The sequence below is a fragment of the Leptonychotes weddellii genome, chromosome 5, assembly GCF_054177405.1.
Source record: "Leptonychotes weddellii isolate Sample4059 chromosome 5, ASM5417740v2, whole genome shotgun sequence".
NCBI lineage: Eukaryota > Metazoa > Chordata > Mammalia > Carnivora > Phocidae > Leptonychotes > Leptonychotes weddellii.
The window spans coordinates 48,829,467-48,851,581 of record NC_138373.1 but is presented as its reverse complement, the minus strand read 5'-3'; the positions used below and the strand labels follow the sequence as shown (position 1 = coordinate 48,851,581).

General features: G+C 42.0%; 2 protein-coding genes across 2 annotated transcripts in view; both read left to right on the top strand.

Moving 5' to 3' along the window:
- LOC145721354 (ubiquitin carboxyl-terminal hydrolase MINDY-3-like) overlaps nt 1–22,115 on the top strand; it is a 287,265-nt gene that overhangs the window by 142,789 nt on the left and 122,361 nt on the right. The window lies entirely within an intron of this gene.
- ITGA8 (integrin subunit alpha 8) overlaps nt 553–22,115 on the top strand; it is an 85,280-nt gene continuing 63,717 nt past the window's right edge. The window contains exons 1-2 of the mRNA XM_081819185.1: nt 553–1,039; nt 1,735–1,868. Of these exons, the coding sequence (XP_081675311.1) occupies nt 834–1,039; nt 1,735–1,868 (340 nt within the window). The 5' untranslated portion in view covers nt 553–833. The remainder of the gene's footprint in view (nt 1,040–1,734; nt 1,869–22,115) is intronic.

The following is a 22,115-nucleotide window of genomic DNA, read 5'->3' as shown; positions in this document are numbered from 1 at the left end:
ACCTACAGCTTCTACCCCCGCTGAGGGTAAATCATTAATTCGAACGTTTCTAACTTTGTTACTCTTCATCACAGTTACACAGGGCCACGGAAGATTTAGTATCGAGGCATTCACATGGCCTACGTGCCTTTGAGAAAGCGCTAAATAAAGGTGTTTTTTTTTTTTTTTTACCAGTTACCCTGCAGGGGGCCCGGGTGGGGGTGGAAAAGTGTATTGTTGGATTTAAGAACTCAGCCGCAGACGAACACACGGATGGACCCTGAGGGGTCATCAGGCTGCAGAGGTGATGCAAGGAGCCCAGCTTTATCTCGCCTCGTGGTGGGGTATGCTCTCACATTCTTCCATTGAGGAGAAATTACAGCATACTCTCGTCCCATGCGGGGGGGCATAGCTCCCAAAAGCAATGGCCTGAATTGGCATGTGCGAGATTCAGATCGTCCCTGAGATGCGACTGCAGTGGCTAGGCGGGCGGCCGAAGCAGGCTCTTGGCGCCGGCCTCCAGCAGGGGCGCGGGCGGCCCGGAGTCTCCGGGGCTCCCTCCCGCAGCCCGCGGACCCGCCGCTAGGAGGCGCCGTGAGAGCGCCGGGCCCCCTCCCGCTGCCAGAGGAGGGCTGGCATCCCCTCCGCCAGCCCCTGAGCCGGCCGGGGAGCAGGCGGGGAGCAGACCTCAGAGGACGCGCGGAGGAGAGCCGGGGGCTGTCACCGCCGACGCGACGCGCGCACCGAGCCAGGACGCGGGCACCTGCGGACCGCCACCCGCCGCCCCCACGAAGGAGCCGGGCCGGTGTCTTGGGCACCCGCTCCCCGGTGAGCACCCGCCGGGGCGGAGGGCGATGTCTGCCGGGGCCCGCCGCGGTCCCCGGGGCAGCCGGGCGCAGCCGCTCGCGCCCCTCTGGTGCTTCTCGGCCGCGCTGGGCGTGCTGTGGACCCCCGGCTCGCAGGCGTTCAACTTGGACGTGGACAAGCTCACGGTGTACAGCGGCCCCGAGGGCAGCTACTTCGGCTACGCGGTGGACTTCCATATACCTGCCGCTCGCACGTAAGTCGCCCAGCGCAGGGAGTTCGCGCGCGGGGGCGAACCCGGCCACAGGCTGGGTCCCTGCCCGTCTGCCGGGGGACCCGCGCCTGTCCCCGCAGCTCGATGGAAGGAGATTCCTGAGATTCCATCCCGCTGCGCACTTGGGGTCCCGTCCGGCTCCCCCGCCTCTTGTCCCCCTTCCATGCTAGATGTGCCTTGGGAACTTTGAAGTAGAGACATGCCACTTGCATAGAAAACGCAAGTCCTGGGGAGCTCCCAGGACGCGAGCAAAGACTCGAGCTCCATACAAAGGGGAGACCGGGACCGAACAGACTCAGGCCGGTTAAAACAACGGACCACAACACGGTCTGTTTATGCATAGTCTGTAACAATTAAGTGTCTGGGCGCAAGTGCTGTCGGCTACAAGCAGCTGGGCTCTGTCCTTTGCTACTTCTTTCCCCTTTTCTCTCATCTCACTGTATACATAGCTCCACCTAGAGAAGAATTGGGACGATTTGCACCCTCTTCAAAACCAGGTTTCAGACGCCCGTAGGTTTCCAACAGGAAATCAAGTTTGACAGTCGGTCTCCATCATAAATACGTTTCTGCCCCCGACCCCCACCCTCGTCTCAGTGAGCACGCCGCTACGGGAGACTGCATCGCATGTGCACACTTTTATGATTCCCAGGGAGTGATTTTCTCCAATCCTTTTGCAGAGCGAGTGTCTTGGTGGGGGCGCCCAAAGCCAACACCAGCCAGCCAGACATCGTGGAAGGGGGAGCCGTCTATTACTGTCCTTGGCCCAACGAGGGGTCTGCGCAGTGCAAGCAGATACCGTTTGACAACACCAGTAAGTGATATCTGTCCTTCTCAACGGTGGGTCCTGGTTTCAAGGAACCAGAGCCATCCTGGAGTTAATTCCCCATTTTGTTTGTACTCGGCCTGTCTGATGAGTCTGTGTTGTGGGCTGTTCAGGTTCCTAGAGAAATCAGCTTAAGCCTGATTGAAGGCGAGGAAAATGTCGCGTGAACCCCAGAGAGGGAACCTTGGTATTTTGACCTTGAGTATTTGGGTGCGTCCTAGTACCTTCTGTTTCCTTACTGTCCCAAGATGAGCGTTTTCAGGGTGAGTGGATGCTTTGAAGAAATACAAATGTGCCACCCTAACCTTGATTATGGAGAGTTTGGTTGTTTCCCAAGGACAAATCCAGGAAAAGACCGATCCTTAGCATTTCCAGTGCCCAAACTCCCGAGGCAAGACTCAGCTGCTATAAGACCCAGACATCACTCCATGTTGCTGTTTAATTCTTTACAGAAAGAAAGAATTTTCTTTCAAAATATTGGACATTGGAGGCAAACTAGTACAGGCAGAGTGTGGATGGATTACATTCATTTCCAAAATCCCTAGACAGATGTTTCTTATTTAATTAAAGGGAAAATACATTTTAACCAATTCAGGCTGGTTAGGTTTCCTCTCGTGTTTTCTCTTTGGGTCCTGAGAAAATAATTTTACCGTAACGCTTTCTAAAACATTAACACTGAATGTTTTAATTTGTACCTTTAAAACTTTATGAATTCAAAAGGTATACATTATCAGGAACCAAATATCTCTTTTCAGAAAAATGTGAACTCAAATAATGTTTTTTGATGATCAGTCATTTAAGATACCTTTTGCACCACATAACTATTTTTATGACATCATTCTTCATCATTGTTACATTAGTGTGCATTTAGAATGTATGTAGAAAATCCATTTTCACAGCATTTTGGTGAAAGTGGATGGGTTGTATTTACCTGTTACTTTATCCGATTTGCAACCTTCTATCTTAAAAAATAAGATAATTTTGATTCTATCAATATGAAAACCATTTCAAAGGGGAAAAAAATCCTATGCAAGGCTTACCTTGAATTATGACCAAATTAGGAAAATACTTCATAAAAGCATTTTCAAATTATGTTTTTCATATGTGTCTGGATATAGTCACCATAGCTCCTCTACCATTTTATTAAGTAACTCAGTTACTTCGTACCAATTTTCATAAGCTTTTACTTTTAAATGTATTAGAAATTAGAAAAATTAAGCCACTTGATGTTAACTTGTAAAAGATATCTTTTAACTAGTTGTTTAATTGGGATTTTAAATGTTTCTGCTTACTGACCTACCTCTGTTTGAGAATAAATTTTCTAAATCAGGATTAAGCATAAAATTAATGGCTTTTTAAATAATCCATATCAAAACCATTTGTGTTTGTATTTTTAAAAGACTCTAAAACTTAAGCCTTGATAAATAAAGACATAAATCAATAGTATTATTTGAATTTAAGTTAAGGGAAATAAGTATTTACATTTTTAAATCTTGTATTTTACCAAGAAGCAATCTATAGTCATGGACATAAATTTTGTAACCTGCTAGAACATTCCTATAATATCCCAAATCAGGATCTGGTTAGTATATTTTTCCTTTGATAAAAGAAGAACCGATGTCTGCCCAGATAAGTCACATCTGAATACCTTTCTAAGTACTAATCCCAGTAGATGTCATCGTTCAACAGATGAAAACCAGAGAATACAGACATCAATATGAATTTTTAAAAACTGAACACTCCCAACCAAAAAATTTCCAATGTTAAATTACAATAGGTAAATTTTCCAAAAGTTCCTTCTAGAGCAACTGTTTGGAGATCTGAATTCACTTTCCCATGGAGAACTAATGCTGCAAGATTGTGCTTTGGTTTCCAGAACAGCCCACAGGAATGCACTTAACCCTTATTGTAGGGGAGTTATATTTATAGTGAAACAGTAGGGGACAAACCAGCACAGTTTTAGCAATTAAATAAATAGAAAAATAATAAGAATGTCAAGAAAAGATCAGTGTTACTTGGAGAAAGAGCCAGGGGTGAATGGCATCCCTTCTGCGCAAGTTCTGAGGAAGACATCTGGATCTCTCAAAGGGCTCTAGAGAATAATGCTGTTGGTTCTACACTATATCTTATTTGACTTCTAAATGAATGGAGGTTTTTTGGATTTTTTTGTGGTTTTTTGTTGTTGTTGTTGTTTTGTAGACAGATGCCCTCTTCCTACTATTATACTTAGCAACCATAACTGTAGTGATTTGAGGATTCATAAATGGAACAAAATAAGGGGAAGAAACGGGGAGGGAGATTGATGTTTCTGAAATAATTGAGCAAAAAATGAAGATAAAAAAGAAGCAAGGCAGAGGAAGTCACACGTTTGTGAGAAATGAATGGTCCATGGTGGAATGAACAAAGCAGTGAGCTGGGAAAGCTTGGGGGAGTCCCACTGAGAAGTCTTTGAGAAAAGAAAGTTCCCCATGTTAGCCATCAGGGGGTACTGTGGGCCCAGGAACCTTGGTTGCTGTTGGGAATGGACTGGGAACGGTGGGGCAAAAGGAATCTGAGGACCCCGTGGGCTCCTTGTTGGCTACTGAGTGGGTGCTAGCACGCGACACATCATTTCTACCGATTTCTTTATCCAGGCGCCCCAAACAATGGGGCTCTTTGCAGTTGGAGTCCCTGTTCTTTGGGCACAGTGTGATCTTGGAACCAAAGATGAAAGGCAGAAACACAGGTGTTGCTGACTCTGGGTCTGGCAGTCGATGTTACCACATGCTTGACATTTATTGATCACCTACTACGTACCAGCCACTTATACAACTTATTTATAACCCATAAAACACATTTTATGAATAAGGAAACTGACATCAAAGGTGTTAAAAAAGTTACGTGCAAGACCACACCATGGTAAGCAGTAGACACAGGGTTGGAAAAAAGGTCTGCCTGGAACAGAGTCTGCCTCTTCACCCTGCCTTCCTTCCAGGACTGGGAGAAGTCGGTTCCTAATGGGGAGCAAATTCAGGGTTGGCTCCTATGGAGCTGACGCCCTGCTTGCCCTGCCTTCCCCACCTCCTTCCCCTCAACCCCCAATTACCTTCACAAATTCCAATGAAAATGATCTTCCAGAGAAGATCTAGAAGGGAAAAGCAGTTGGGGTCGAGGGTTGTGGAGAGCAGAGGTCATAGAAGGAGGGCTTTGTCTTGATGGGGATGATAGGTTGTCCACGCCGCTGGTTTGCCACAGCTCCTCACAGCGTGCTATGGCCCCTCAGTGTCCCCAGTCAACGGCCTCCTGTCTTAATCTCTGCCCGTTGGCAGCCATGTACAGTTTTCCCAAAAGAAGAAGAAAATTTCTCTGCTTGACAAAGTAGTGGCTTTGAGTGTTGAGCGCCCACAAACTGATGTTCACATAATAGAGCACCATGTCTCGGGCATAAATATGTATCATACTGCAAATATTCCTCTGAAAAGATAGTCGTGACTTCCCCGTCTTTTCTCCATCTGACTTTACAGTAAATTTGACCTTTTAATGACATTGTTTCAACTTGTTCAAGCCGCCTGGGGTGACTACAATTTAGTGTTCACGGTGGTAACCTAACAAACTCTCTCAACCTAGGCATTGAAGGAGACTGGCCTATAATTTAGTCCCCGAATCTGGTTGTGATCTTGAACTTCAGTTGTAAGGTCAACTGCCTTTTTTCTTTTCTAAACTTCCATTTTGTTCGATTTTTTTTCATTAAATGATCATTTATTTTATTTTTACCTTATCGCATAACCTGGATCTTAAAAATTACTTCTCATCATGAATGAAAAACCAGGAAGCCAGAAATAGCCTAACACTTCAAATGCATGAATACTATTAAAATCTGTGGTCCTTTCAAGTATGGAGGAGGGAAACCTGAGGGAAGCATATGGTGGTGGGGGAGGTGCCAAGTGCAGAGAGTAGATAATTTTCCTACTCTGTACAAAATCAAGTGCTTGCAAAAAAGCACTTCTCTCATCTCCCGTCTATCTTTCCCTCTTACTTCACTAGAATAAAATCTCCCCTTCACCAAATTGATTTCTTTCACTTTAGCCTCAGGAACTGTCTAGACTGTGCCCCGTGTCTTAAACAATTTAAAACATCACATCTGCCAAATTCATGCCTCTCCTTTCTAAATCTACTCCAAGGTTCATTTCATCTTTTTCCTACATTTTCCAAACCCATGTGTGGAGTAAATAAAACTGCTAGATTAGAGCCCCCCTGCTAAAAGGGGGAGGGAAGAAACAGAATGAATAGAGCCTCATCTTTGGAATGATGAAGGGCAAACTCATGGCAAAGGCATAGTGTGCAAATATCTGATTATTTTAAATACACAAATGAAACATTTTGAGGAGAAAGATAATGGCATGTGCTAATTAATGATGATAATCATCATAACACGAAAAGTAATGGAGGCAAGACAGCTGGGAACACTGGCAATTAGGACCCACATGAAGAATGAACAGGAAGAGGTGGGCGGTGGCATTGAGATTTGGAAGTCATCTGAGAAAAAGTACTAGAATTTGCCTGGCCTTAATTTAGTACCTTTGTGTTTAAAACAACAACAACCACAACAAAATGAAACCCTAAAATGGAAGACAGTTTGGTTAAGATATTTCAAAGCTCTGTAATGGTAAGATTTTTGTTAGAATTGTGTTTTAGCTTGGGGACCGGAAGCCTTTGGGTGAGGGGGTCTGTTTTATTTTGTGTTAAGTGAGCCCACAATAAGAAGCAGCTTAAAGCATCTGGCACTGTGACTGGTACAAGGTTGCTTTTTGATAATATTGGATGTGCCCTTTTTCTCATGTGAGGGTTGGGAAACATATTGGTCGCATAAGTCTTGCTTTTTCCAACTTCCTCAGAAAGAAATCAGGTTTTGTTCAGGAACAAAGAGAAGAAAAATGTAGGTCAGAGCTATCAAGTAAATGACAGAGGAAATAACACAAAAGTGACAGAACTCATGGACAGCAGAAATCTGGGCTTTGGGAAGCTCGGTTGAAAGTGGAAAAGAGGGGGAGGCAACTCAAATAGAACCTGCTCCATGAAGAATTCATAATGCAATAATTAGTATAAGTGCTGCTAATCAGAAACATATAGAGATACATATATATTCACTGCTGGCCCCACTGAATCATTGAGGGTGGTTTAGCTGGATGGCCCACTTATTCTGGGAGCAACTCATGACGGCCACCACACCTGACACTCTGCCCGGACAGATGCAGCCAACATCCCTAAGCTTCTCCCAAACGGCTCGGACTTCCATGTGACAGAATGCAACCGAGTCCTGATACGAGAAGGGAGGGGGCTGTGGTCCCTACAGCACATAGCAGCCGAGGAAGCAATTAGAAAAAGGAAGTCCTTGAAACTCTAACTAGAAATGGGAAACAGATCTGCTCTATGGCCAGTTGAGTAGTATGAGCATCAGGCGCCTGTTGCCTAATCTGCAAAATTCTTTCAAGAAACTAGAGGTCTGTGAGATGGAACAGGCTTCCAAGCTCTTGGCAGGAAGAGCTGGTGCAGTGGCTGCAGCGTTCTGGAAGAAAGGTAGGAAATTGTCTTAAAATTATTCTGAAAGCAGAAAAAAAGCACTTGGATGTAGAAGGTGACCAGTTGAGATGTGTGCATTCAAACTTTACCTGTTGTGTATAAAGAGCCCTGTATCTGTGCACGGTGTTGATGAAGAGTATTGCCAATCTTATCAAAAAAGTTCAGAGCAGGGCGCCTGGGTGGCTCAGTTGGTTAAGCGACTGCCTTCGGCTCGGGTCATGATCCTGGAGTCCCGGGATCGAGTCCCGCATCGGGCTCCCTGCTCGGCGGGGAGTCTGCTTCTCCCTCTGCCCTCTTCCCTCTCGTGCTCTCTGTCTCTCAAATAAATAAATAAAAAATCTTAAAAAAAAAAAAAAAGTTCAGAGCAGGTGCACCCTGACTGACACCATCCAGATACACAAACAGATTTTTGAGGAAGATAGATAGACTAATTATTGATCCTATTAAAAGCACTCACCTAGAAAATAATATTTAATTTTCAAAGTTCAGTTTAAGTATATCCTTACAAAAACATATTTAATGCATCAAGCAAGGTGCACCTATGTAATGAAACCCTGAAATAGATTAAAAATAGTTTTAATTCTATTATGGATATTTAAGGTACATAAGCAATCACAATTCACCAATAGGTGATTTATACTTAAAATAATCTACCTAATACACCAGTATTATTCCACTGGACTTTAGCCAGGCAGCTCCCACACCAGTTCGGAAGAAATAAAGTTAAATCTCAGTCCCGCAGAAAGATCAGTTGCTGGATCTCTGATATTTTGTATATGACCCCCAAGATCTGCAAAATTTTCTAGATCCACAAACATTGGTAAAAGTGACCATTTACCATTTTAATTGTTTTTGGTAGAAATAAGGCATGGATTACAAATAAATCTTTATAAAAATGCCAGGCATTAGGGGTGGGAAGGAGGTGTTGTCTCCAAAGGGGCAGAACAAGGGAGTTTGAGGAGCAGGGGGTAAGCCCACGGATGGAACTTTCTGTGTCTTGATTGTGCTGGTGGATACATGGCTGTGTGTATTTGTCAAAACCCACAGAACTATGTATTACCAAAAGTGAATCTTACTGATTGTAAGTGAAAAAAAAAAATGAGAAAGAAAATTTTTATGAAGAATGCTAGAGAGTTGTCTATTCGATGTGGGGATTCAATTTGGTTTTGTGGCCATTTGCTATGAGCATGTGGTCTTTAAGCTCCCGGACTATGGAAAGGTCTGATGTAACAATAACTGGCAGCATAAGGAGACACATATTACCCTTGAAGAGCTTAGGCTGCTGCCTCTAAATAAGGGGGAACAATCGGTCAGATCATCATGTAGGACCTTCTTTATCATTCTTTAACTAAAGGATTATATGTTCAGAGTATGGCAAGAGAACTGTGAATGAAAACATGATGAATAAGAATAAACCTTTGCAATGAAGCATCATACTTGTGTAATATTATCCTTACTGAAATTCAGACGTGGGACCCCTCATTGGTAGTCATTAAACTAAGGAGACCTCATTTCAAACATGTATTGTAGTTATCGCAACCAGCGTAACTACCCTCAGCGTATGTACATATTAACATTTGTTTAGTTTTATTCTTTACCTCTGATACCTGACATATGGACACAGATTTGTATATGATATTGCAAAAGCCTCTGCATGCATCTGCCCTGGTTTCCGGGAAGTGTAGAGATTAAGAGGCACACACCATTACTACAGAAATAGGTTTATGCAGGGACGGTACACAGCCCACCTTATGCACAGCATCTCCCCACAGGTGTAGGGGATGAAGCCAACTCCCCCTACTCAGGTTATGGCTCCATTTCACATGTGTCTCGGTTGTTATCCGCTATGACTTGCCCAGATGTCTCCAGCTTCCCCCATCGCTCACGCAACTTATGTCTTTAGCACGATACGTCACAGCACTGGGTATCTCTCAAATGTATATTACACATACACACATGGCTCTGCTCTCCCTGGGCCCAGGTCCTCAAACATCCAGAACGTCTTCTCTCCCAGTCATGATTTTCTGGTACTTGTGGCTTCTTTCTTCCTGCCGTTCCCAAAGGGAAATACGTTTTAGACATTAATTCTGAAGCTGTAGCCAATCCTTTTTTAGAAGAAAGGAGGCATAAACACTAAAAAAGTAATGTTTTCAAATATCCTCAATATGGGTAGTCAAGCAAAGTATGGCCTAATCACTATGGGAAATGGTTTTGTTTAATGTTAAGTGAAAAACATAAAATTCAAAATTGTATCTAGACCTGTCGAAGAGTACAAGAAGGGATATAGGATGAGAGGCTGTCTTTGGGACATGTGATTAAAATTGGATTTTTTCTTCTTCTTTCTATTTTTTAAGATTTTATTTATTTATTTGACAGAGAGAGAGACAGCGAGAGAGGGGACACAAGCAGGGGGAGTGGAAGAGGGAGAAGAAGGCTCCCCGCTCTGCGGGGAGCCTGATGCGGGGCTCGATCCCAGGACCCTGAGATCATGACCCGAGCCGAAGGCAGACGCTTAACGACTGAGCCACCCAGGCGCCCCTCTTCTTCTTTTTTTAAATGCATTTTTTTAACCTCATTTTCAAAACCACGAACAGGTATTTATTTATGATCAGGAAAAATATTGGTAAAAATAAACATGCAAAAATTTCTAAATGAAGTTATTGAGTTCACTGAAGGGTTGTGAAGATTATGTATAGATGGTGGAGTAGTTTAAAAATGCACTATTTTTGTATGGGTACTTATGTTTCCAAATATTGAAGACCAAGGATGTTTTCAGTAACAATTATATGTGTAAAAAGAAGAAGATACAGAAGTATTGCCTGTTTTCATTTTCGATTGTCCCTGAATCGATAGGAATATAGACTTGATGGTCTGCCATAACAGTTTCTAGAGCCTTTTACAAGAAGGGGCTGCTCGTGGGGGCAAACCACTGTATAGATCCTACCAATTCAAATGCTAATTTCATCTGGAAATGCCCTAACAAACAGCTCCAGAAATAACGTTCAGTCAAAAATCTTGAGCCAGTCAAGTTGACACATAAAATTAACCGCCGCACACCTCTGTAAGACTCATAATGCATGTTCTCCTAGGAATGGCACTGAGAATTCATGAACTAAGGAAACCCACTGGGTTTGTAAGAGAACATTTATTGGTAGTCACTATTTATCTTCACATTTCTAAGGCCAAAACATACCCAGGTATTACTGTGGTAACAAAGGAGTCCAAATCTCTGGTTTCAAATAACTCGGGTGTATTGCTTGCTCACATTGTATGTTTAATATGAGTTGGTAAGGAGACTCTGTTTATTCAAGTCACCCAAGGACGCAGGCCAATGGAGGTTCCTTATTGCTGTGTGCTTTCAAGATCACCTCAACTGTAAAGGCAGGTAGAAAATTGCACATTGTCTGTGAAAGCATCTGCCTAGAATTGACATTTACCAGTTTTCCTCACATTTGGTAGGCCAAAGCAGGCCATGCCAACTTATTTCACACTTCTTTTTTTATCCACACTTAACAAAATTGTATCTACAACCTTTAAAAGAATACCAGAGAGGAAATGCAATAAAAGTGGTTGTCTTTGAAAAATGTGATTAAAACTCGTTTTTCTTCTATCCCTACTGGACATATTTTGTAGGACATATTTTGGGGACACTGAAATGGTTCTTTGGGACTATAGTCCCAACCCTCATACATTATGGTAGAGAGCAGATACATGGCAAGGAAATGAAGGTGTTTCTGTCAGCAGACACAAAGATATGAACAAAACTTTATACCAAAAATCAGTCCTTAACCTGATCCACCTGGACTCCATTCTCTACCACAAATATTGTCTGGCAAGACTGAATGTCCTTCATCCTTTCAATCAGGCTCCTTGGGGGACATGCTATTCAATCACAATGTCTTTTCCCCCCTCAAAGCGCCTTTCAGTAAATTTTAACCTCACTTATGAAAACATTATCTTAAGACAACAATGGAGTTGAAAGTAAAGCTTCTTGTTAGCAAACAATAAAATCAAATTTCAGTGACTAGAAGAGTGTTAATAATTTCTACAAGCAGATACTGTTCTAAACAGTTCTGAACAGAGCCCAAGGCCTTACCTAACTCTTATGGGGTTTACAGTGCATAGCCAGTGACAAACAGAAAAAGGAAGGTAAGGCCAAGGGAACAATGAGTGGTGTGTGTGTGTACTCATGTATTTATTTTAGATTGGGTGGGTGTTATTTTCCTGGTGCTGCTGTAACAAATTACCACACATTTAGCGACTTTAAACAACACAAACTGATTGTCTTACAGTTTTGGAGGCCAAATTGAAAATAGGTCTGACTGAACTAAAATCAAGGTTTTGGCGGTTGTAGTCCTGCTGGAGACTCTAAGGGAAGAACCTATTCCCTTGATTTTTCCAGTTTCCAGAGATTTGCCCACATTCCTTGGTTCATGGCCCTCCTGCATTTTCAAAACCAGCAATGTCAAGCTGAGTCATTCTCCCACTGCCATGTCTCTTGCCCTCCTTTCCTGCCTCCATCTTCCACTCCAAAGGATCCTTGTTATGGGTGCCTGGGTGGCTCAGTTGGTTAAGTGTCTGCCTTCAGCTCAGGTCATGATCCCAAGGTCCTGGCATCGAGTCCCACATCAGGCTCCCTGCTCAGCAGGAAGCCTGCTTCTCCCTCTGCCCCTCCCCCTGCTCGTTCTCTCTCTCTCTCTCAAAGATAAATAATAAAACATTTTAAAAAAAAAAGAATCCTTGTTATGACAATGGTCCCACCTGGATAATCTCTTTATCTTAAGGTCAGCTGATTAGCAAACTTAATTCCCCTTTGCCATGCCACCTAAAATATTCACAGATTTGGGAGTGGTTAAGATGTAAAATCTGGGGGGACTCTTATTTTGCTTACTACATGTGGTTAGAGTTTTATTGAGGAGGTGGTCTATCTGAGCAAATATCTAAATTAAGTGAGGGAGGGAATGAAGCAGTATTGAGGGTTGGGTAGTGTTCCAGCTTGCAGTGAAGTCATTGTTGAAATCTGGAGATGAGGGTGTCCTTGGGAGATGGAGGCCACTGGACTGGACTGAAGTAAGTCAGGGAAAGAGTGACAGAAAATGAGACCAGAGAGCCAAGTATATAGGCAAGTACCTTAAAGGCCAGGGTCAAGGCTTTGGATTTTATTCAAGGAATGATGGGCAGCCGCTGGTGGTTTTGAGTAGACAGACAAGATAATTTGAATCATATTTTTCCAAGGATCAGTTTAACAGACTGTAGACAAGCAAGGAAACTAGATGGAAAACTATCCCCATTGTTGACTGACAGAGAAGTAGGGTTAGGGTTGGGCGATAGCAGTTAGGGTTGAAAAATGGTTAGATCTGGGTTCCTTTGAAATGGTAGAATTTCATTAAGGTAGAATTTCAGGTGGTAGAATTTCATTACGGATCAGATGAAAGGTGTGGAAGAAAGAGAGAATTTTGAGCTGAGTAATGGAGGAATGGGACAGAGACAGGGAAAAATAGAAAAGGAGCAAGTCCTGGAAAAAAAATACTAGGAGTCCAATCCAGACAGGTGAAATTTGAGCTTCTTATTAGACATCCAGGTGAGGTCACATGGGAAGGTGGATCAGTAAAGTTGGAGCTCAAGCAAGAGGCTTGGAGACTGAGATTTGGAAGTCATGAGTATGTGGATGATATTCAGAACCTCACCTTGGGGATTGAGTATAGTGGGAGAAGGGGGAAGCAAAACACAGCCAAGAGAAGAGAGAAGAGAATGAGAAGAGAGAGATCACGGTTGAGATTGTGTCCTGGGGCATCCCAACATTTGGAGAAATATTGGAGAATTGAGGAGGATGTGTAACAAGCACTGGGAAGGAGGGCCATTGAGGTGGAAGAAGTCATGAAGCCAGTGAAGCAGGTCTTGTGAGGTGGAGTGAAGTGAGGATGGAAATGGGAACATTTGCTTTGGCAACGGGAAGTTATTGCTGATAAAAGTGGTTGCGGTGGAGTTTTCGAGAGAGAAAATGAGAGGACCAAAGGGGACAGCATGAAATAAGAAGTGAAGTTATCAGCTGAGCATGAGAAGGTAGCATGAGAAGGTTGGGAGATTGAGGAAGTGTGAAGAGTAGTCCCAGGGTGGAATGAACTGAGTAGTGAAGTCACAGGAGTGATTAGCAGGCAGTGCGCAGGGACCGTGCAAATTTATAAATCTGAATTTATTTGTGAAAGGAATAAATTTTTGCCTCTGCCCATCTTACGGTGTGGTTCTACTCATTTGGGATAGGATTTAAGATCTCCCAGAGAACAATTCCATCCTGAGTGTTAATCTTCCATGAGAATATGCTGCAGACACAGAAGATTTGAATTCTAAAAAGCTGATCTTATGTGCCATTGGAAATGCTGATTCTTTTTTTTTTTTTAACCACAAAATGAACCATTTTGTTAAATGAATGGTTGGGATCCTTTTTACTACATCTTCCGGCAACAGAGATGAGATCCCAAGGAAAATGCAAGCATATGACAGGAGTTAGTGTAAATACATTTGCAAGCGTTATTGGGAGGCAAGTTTATACAGCCTTCATCCTGAAACCCAATCATATCCTGTATTTAAAAGCATTGCTTTGAGGTCATATTGAAGAGATTTATGTCATTTAATCTGCTTCCTGAGATTCCCTTGCTGAGAGGTTTTCATTACTTCTTGAAGCAAATAAATTGTTGGGCACTAAACAGAAGCATGCTGTGCGCCTGCTAATCTGACATAGAAGCTATATTGAGACTTGTCATTTCCCCAGCTGTATCAATGGCCAAGACATTGGAGACCAGGTGTGAGAAAATCTAGAGCTGAGAGAAAGTCTGAGGAATTCAAGGAGCTCAAAGAAAATCTCTGTGCTTGGGAACGAAGAGATGAACTGGTGAGGTAAGGGTGGTATGAGAACTCTGGCTTCAGGACAGAATGAATTTGTAAGTGGCAGACCTGGGGGAAGGGAGACCAGTCAGGAGGCTGTTGCAGAAACTGAGGCTAAAGAAATGGTGGTCACAACTAGAGGAGTGGCAACAGGTATGGAAAAAATGGACGGATTTGAGAGGGCTTCAGAAGAAAGAATCAACAGGAACTGACTCGCAAATGGAATTTGAGAGTGCAGCATTGCTGATTGCCAAGGATGCATGCCGAGCCCCTGGCTTGGTTCATGGGGCCACCATTTTACTAGCTATAGAAAGCGAACAAGACAGACATACTCTCTGACCATGTGATACTCAAGTCCAATGGACAAGAGCATCAGTGTCAGGCAGCTGTAGTCTGAGACAAGTACTGTACAAGCAGAGAGTGAAGAAGGTTTTAGGTGTGCAGAAGAAGGGCTCCTGTCTCTGTCTGGAGGGGGGCTTAGCGTGTATCAGGGACAGCTGTTCAGAGAGGGCATCATTAAAGGTCAGAGCTGAAGCTTGATGTGTATGTGTATGTGTATGTGTGTGTGCATGGGTGTGCCTATGTGAGCTGTGTGTCTGTCCCAGGCGCAGGTGAATTGAAAGAGAAAACTGTTCTAGTCAGTGCAGATGAGTGGGGTGGGTTGGAGCAGATGAGGTCAAAGGTGATGTCTCTATACAATTCAGGTGTATTCAGCTCTGCTTTTCAGACTTTCATGTCATAGTAGGGAAGTTTTGTTTTGTTTTACTTCATGTTTTTAATCTGATCTGCCAGAGGTGGCTTACCATTTCCCTTTGGAGAGATGAGTCTTTCATTTATTAATATTTGCTCCCTTAGCTGCATCATATAAATTAACAGAACATCTACCCAAAAAATCACTTGCAGTGTACCAACAAAAGTCCATTTGTATTTCCAGAACAAACCTTATGTACGACCTGAGTTAACTGGCATATGAAAAACATTTCAAATGATATTATATGATATAGAAAACTCATTTGTATTATTACTAAACAAATGTCTGAAGAACACTGGCTAAGCACTATTGGTTGTTAAAAAATCAAGTTGGGAATATGATCTTTATTCTTGGTAAGACAATATAGATTTGGAAATCATTGTAGCAGAAAATGTATATTCTCATCCAGATCAGGAAAACTACATAGTATGTATGGAAACAAACATTTAAATAGTGATATGAAAATAATAATTTAAAATAAAGCTTTCATGATTTCCAGAAAAGAAATGTCTTAGACTAGAGGAATGAGCTAAAAGCCTCTTAAACTCTGAAGGGTTGGATGGGCTTACCAAACTTAACAGCTACTAGATCCAGGGAGTAGGATTCCAATGACTTTCCACTTAGTGCCTTATATAATTCTTCATGCAAGTTTCATTACTTTGTAGTGTTTGAATTTTTAAAAACAAAAATATGAAAGAATTTTGATTTGAAAAGAGTTTTTGGCCCTACATTTTAAAACAGTTTTTTTTCTGATGACAGATATATTTTATTTAATAGCTTGGTTTACTTCATTCCACTATTTAGATGCAATGTGTGATGTTCATTTGTATTCATTCAGTTATTTTATTTGTTTGCTCATTTATTTATATTTGATAAATTTAACATGTTAAAATTTATAAACTTAAAGCATGTTACTTTTATACATTTATATATTGTAATATGATTGCCACTGAAACAATATTTATCACATTACATCATTATACTGCAGTAGTATTAACTAGATTCATTACACAGTGCATTAGATCTCTATGGCTTATTTAATACTCATTACAAGTTTGTGCTGTTAAACCCTATCATTCTTGTCTCCCTCCCCCAACCCCCTAGTAACCACCATTCTACTCTCCGCTAAAAAGCAGGGTTTTAAGGAAGTGATTTGGATTAGTTGGCAAACAAGGAAGAATGGAATTTTGCAAGAAAAACATCATATATGAGGTCTAGGAATGGGACTCAATAGGGAACAGAGAGGAAGTTATCTGAATGGAAAGAAATGCTGTCCCTGGACATCAGGTGTGGGGCCCCAGACCTATGTTGTGGAGGGCAAGGCATTTAGATTTGATCTACTAGATGAAGACAGGAAAACTATTTTTGTGTGTCTGTGTGTGCATGAGTGCATGCATACACACACACATATTTGTGTATGTAGATAATATGTTTATAAAATTCATTTAATCAGAATAACACATTTCTGTCCATCAACAGATGAATTGATAAAGATGTAGTATATATATGCATTGAAATATTATTCAACCATTAAAAAGGAGAAAGCCCTGTCATTAGCAACAACATGGACAGAACTTGAGGGCATTACACTAGTGAAATAAGAGAGAAAGACAAATGCTGTATAATCTCACTTATATGTGAACTCTAAGAGAAAACAATAGCAACAACAAGAACAAAAACTCAGACAAAGAGATCAGATTTGTGGTTACCAGAGGTGGGGGGAATTGGAGGAAGGTGGTCAAAAGGTACGAACTTCCAGTTATAAGATAAACAAGTCCTGGAGATGGAATGTACACCATGATGACTATGGCTATCACTGCCGTGTAGTATATATGAAAGGTGTTAAGAGAGTAGATCCTAAATGTTCTCACCATCAGGGGAAAAAAGTTCCTTTTTTTTTTTTTTTTGTATCTGTATGTGAGAATAATGGATGTTTACTAAACTTACTCCTGTAATCATTTCATGATATATGTGTGTGTGTGTGTGTATGTGTGTGTCAAATCATGATGCTGTACACCTTAAACTTATAGTGTTGTATGGCAAGTATATCTCAATAAAACTGGGGGAGGAATAACATTATAATTTACAATTACAATTCAATTTCTTAAATGTTACATGGAAAAATGAATTTGTGATATTTCCTCAAATACTTGAAAACTCACACTAAGATGATGAAGAGTATGAAGCTGACAGAGCTGTTCTTTAATGGTTTTTAATAGTGGTTTTAGGGTATCGGGAATCACACATTTGGAAGTTTGATTTCCTGGGGCATAAAAATCAACACAGGTTCTTTTCTTGGATTTGTTTCTTTCCAACAAGGAGCTCTCCCGCCACCAGCTGTATTATTTTGAATTTTACAAAGGAGTAATCCCTGTTCTCAGATATGTAGTTTCAATTTAAATGAAACTTTTACAGCATACATTGATTATGGGAAAGATTACAAACAAACGTTTAAAGATCTCTTTTTACCCTTTTCCTGATTAAAAATGTCTGGACAGCTCCTGCAACAACTTTAAGAAAATCCCTAAGGCCCTGCACTTTAAAGTGATGACTGAAGGTATAAGAAAGCTTTCTGTGTTCCAGCACGAGGTCGAGGACTTCTCTATAAATAGCTTTCAGGAATCCCCCCATCTACCAGAATGTTTTGCTGCACCTGTGTCAGTTTCGGATCTTCCCTTCTCTCCCCCGTGGTGCTCTATCTTCACTTCTTGTAATTCCTCCCATTTGACCAAGCTAAATGATTAGAAAAATCTGCTTGGAGCCCATATGTGCACCATATTCTACACTCCCTCATTCCTGCTCTGAAATGAATATTCTCATGAAAAAGGAACCAAAAGTTAGTAGGCTTGCCACCCACTTGGATTTGTACCCAGACTGCCCAGAGACCAAGCTTCCGATTTAAGAGAGGTGGCTTCAAAGCCCAGAAATGTGGGACAAGCCAAATCAATTTGATTGCTGCTACCCATCTAAATTTTCCACTTTGGCCTACAAATCTTTTGATTTTATCTTTAGGGTGTTTTTCTCCCCCAGATCATATTTTATTTTATTTTTTAAGATTTTATTTTTTTAAGTAGTCTCTACACTCAACAGGGGCTTGAACTCACAATCCCGAGATCAAGAGTCGTATGCTCTACCCGCTGAGCCAGCCAGGCAGCCCCCAGATCATATTTGAAATGAAAGTGAAATCATAATGGGGTGCCTGGATAGTTCAGTCGTTAAGTGTCTGCCTTCGGCTCAGGTCAGGATCCCAGGGTCCTGGGATCGAGCCCCACATCAGGCTCCCTGCTCAGGAAGCTTGCTTCTCCCTTTCCCACTTACCCTTCTTGTGCTCCCTCTCTCGCTGTCTCTCTCTGTCAAATAAATAAAATCTTAAAAAAAAAAAAAGAAAGTGAGATCATAGTAACCAATATCCTAGACAAACTTCTGAATAAATTATATGGGAGCTTGGTCACTCATTCTACAAACTTATGGAGGGCATACATGTGCCAGGCACCATCCTAAAAGTGGGAAATACAGAGATGAAGCAGAGAATTAATGTCTCCGCCTATGGGATTTACATACATTCTGAAGGAGACAGACAGTAAGCATGCAAACCAAGAAACAAGATCATCTCAGATAGTGCTCAGCCATGTGAAAAACTGTCACAGTGGGAATAGTAAATGCAATAAGAAGACAACAAAAGCTGAGCATGTCCAAGGGACAGAAAATCAATGTGTCTGCAGCTTAACAATCCTAGGCAGTTGGAGGAGTTGATGCTGGAAAGGCAGGCATGGGCCAGATCATGTCAGGAGTTAATCACTGCAGAGGTAGAATTACAACTCTCCAAGAATAACTGGTGTTGGGACAACTGGCCTTTCATATTGAAAATAAGTAAGATATCTGGGCACATCATGTTAAAAAAATAAATAAATAAATTCCAGTTGGACAATAACCCCATAAACAAAGTTAAAAGACAAGCAAAAATCAGGGAATGATATTTGCAACATATATGTGGGGGTAAGAATCAAGACCCAGAATATATGTTGAATTCTTAAAAATCAAGAAAATGAATCACCAAACAAGAGAATGAGCAAAGGATAGGAACGGGAAATTCACAGAAGAAAAAGGTGTGTGCATCATAAATAGAAAAAGATGATCACCTTGCTAATAATCAGGGAAATGCCAATGAAGACAGAACAAAGGGAGGTACCATTTCATCTGGCTGGTCAGAAACTTAAAAACCTACAAGACAAGAGCTGCTGGCCCTTCTCTTGGGCTCTGCTGGTGTGCATGGGAACTGTAGTTGCTGTGGCACAGCTGAGGAAGTAGATATGGTGACTCTGTGTGACCCAGCAATGTCATCTCTACCCTGGTGCCAGACAGACATTCCTCCACATGTGTAGGTGGCGATGGATATAAGGATGTAGTAGAAAAATGGGGGAAAAAAACCCAAATGTTCACATGTAGGTGGAATGGATAATTAAAATGGAAATGGAGTAGGATACAATGCTAAGCAAGAATTAAAACGAATGAACGAGGAGTGCCTGGGTGGCTCAGTTGGTTAAGCATCTGACTCTTGATTTTGGCTTCAGGTCATGTTCACAGTTTGGGGAAATCGAGCCCCATATTGGGCTCTGTGCTCAGCGGGAGTCTGCTTGGGATTCTCTCTCTCCCTCTCCCTTTGCTCTTCCCCCTGCTTGTGCGTGTTCAATCTCTCTTTCTCTCTCTAAAATAAATAAATAAATAAAATCTTTTAAAAAAGAAAGCTAAATCTGTCTATCCATCTATCTATCCATCTATCTAAACACAGATATCTCTCACAAAGATAAAATTGAATGTCAAACACCAGCACAGACTATTACACACAGACAATATAGTACCATTTTTTTTTCCATTTAAAAGGAACGCACAAAGGCATACTCAATAAGAAATTGTTGGCAAACTACAACTAAATCTGACCCACCACCTGTTTTTGTATGGCCTGTAAGCTGAGAGTAGTTTTTACATTTTGTAATGGTTGGGGAAAAATTTGTAAAAGGATAACATTTAATGACACATGAAAATTATATAAATTTCAAATTTCTGGGTCCATGCACAAATTTAATTGGAACATAGCCAAGCCCATTCTTTTACATGCTGCCTATGGCTGTTTCCGTGACAAGAGCAGAGAGGAGTAGTTGCTACAAAGACCAGAGAGAGTGCAAAACCTAAAGTATGTCTTTTCTTTCCTTTAGAGAAAAAAATTTCAGACTACTGTTCTATATTATTCATGGATATTATGTTTTAAATGGCCAGGAGTATACACATCAAATTCATGGTGGTGGATACCTCTGGATAAGGAAAGGAGGGGAATGGAGCTGGGGATAATTGTCAAAGGATACTGTCATGTTTGTAAATGTGAAGAAGCTTGTCAATTCTGCCGGGTAGGAATATAAGTGTTTGTTATATTAAGTCCTTGTACCTTTTTCTACTTTCTTTAAGCCTTGGAAGAGCTAACAAAGAAAAGTATATTTTGTAGACATTATCCTCAATCAGTGCATACAAGTCTGTCATGTATATTTTAACAGTTGGATAGTAAACTATTTTATAGATAACAGGAATTTCTGTTTGAATCCCTTAGATATAAATATTTAAGCTCCAGTTTTGCTATCACAACCAGGATGGCAAATATCTTCATATTACATCTTAAAGCATTTGTGTAATTATTTCCATTGAACCAAATCCTGAAAGTTGAATTCTTTGGATAAAAAAAAAAATGTACATTTAGGGGGCATGTGAAAAGATGGCAGAGGAGTAGGGGACCCTATTCCAACTGGTCCCCTGAATTGAGCTGGGTATCTACCAGACCACTCTGAACACCCACAAAATCAGCCTGAGATGTAAGAAGATAGATCTGGATCTCTACAAACAGAATATTGCAGGCAGTTGGTTTTGAGGTGTGAAGTGGGGAGCCGTGATTCCATGGGCAGCTATCAGAGGATAAACGGCAGGGGGAGGGAGCCGAACCATTGGGATACTGCACCACTGGTGAGCAATAGCCTCCCATGCTGGGAACAGGGCACAGACTCGCAGACTGGAATCAGCAGGGAAAGGACTTTAGGGAAGTGCCCCAGGCTGAAACTGGAGTGGTAGGGTGTGCCTGTGAACTGGGAGCAGCTGGCGGTTTTAGAAGCACAAAGGGCAGAGATGCGCCCCGACCTGGAGGTGAGGACTGGGAGCGCTGCTGAGGGGTGCACAACCCAGGATGCTGCAGTTTGTAGCAGAACAGACAGAAATGGAGATAGTGTGGCATGGAGAGCTCGCTGAAGAACAGACTGCGATTTCTCTACTCTGAGGCAGAGGTTTGGAAACGATCTCTTCTGCTCTGACTCTCAGAAGAGATACATAAAGCTGCCAGGGAAAGCTGCCAGAGAACAAAAGCCCCCCAAAACCTGTTTTCACTGAGCCATCCCCGCAAAGGGGGCAGGGCAACTCTGCCCAAACAGGGTTGCCTGAGTAACAGTGCAGCAGGCCCCTCCCCCAGAAGACAGGCTGGGAAAACAAGAGGCCAACAACCTTAAGGTCCCTAGAAAACAGATGCATCTTGCTTGGGTTGTGGTCAATAATTTGGACTCTGTACACTCCCTCAACCACCTCTCAACAGAATGACTAGGAGGAGGAACCCCCAAAACAGGAAAGATGCAGAGACTGTGACTTCTGCCACAGATTTACAAATGGATACAGATATAACCAAGATGTCAGAAATGGAATTCAGGCTCACAACTGTGAAGACAATAGCTAGAATGGAGAAATCGATTAATGGCAACATAGAGTCTCTAAGGGCAGAAATGAAAGCTGAATTGGCAGAACTTAAAAATGCTATCAGTGAGGGGCGCCTGGGTGGCTCAGTCATTGAGCGTCTGCCTTTGGCTCAGGTCATGATCCCAGGGTCCTGGGATCGAGCCCCGCATCGGGCTCTCTGTTCAGCGGGAAGCCTGCTTCTCCCTCTCCCCCTCCCTCTGCTTGTGTTCCCTCTCTCGCTGTGTTTCTCTCTGTCAAATAAATAAAATCTTTAAAAAAAAAAA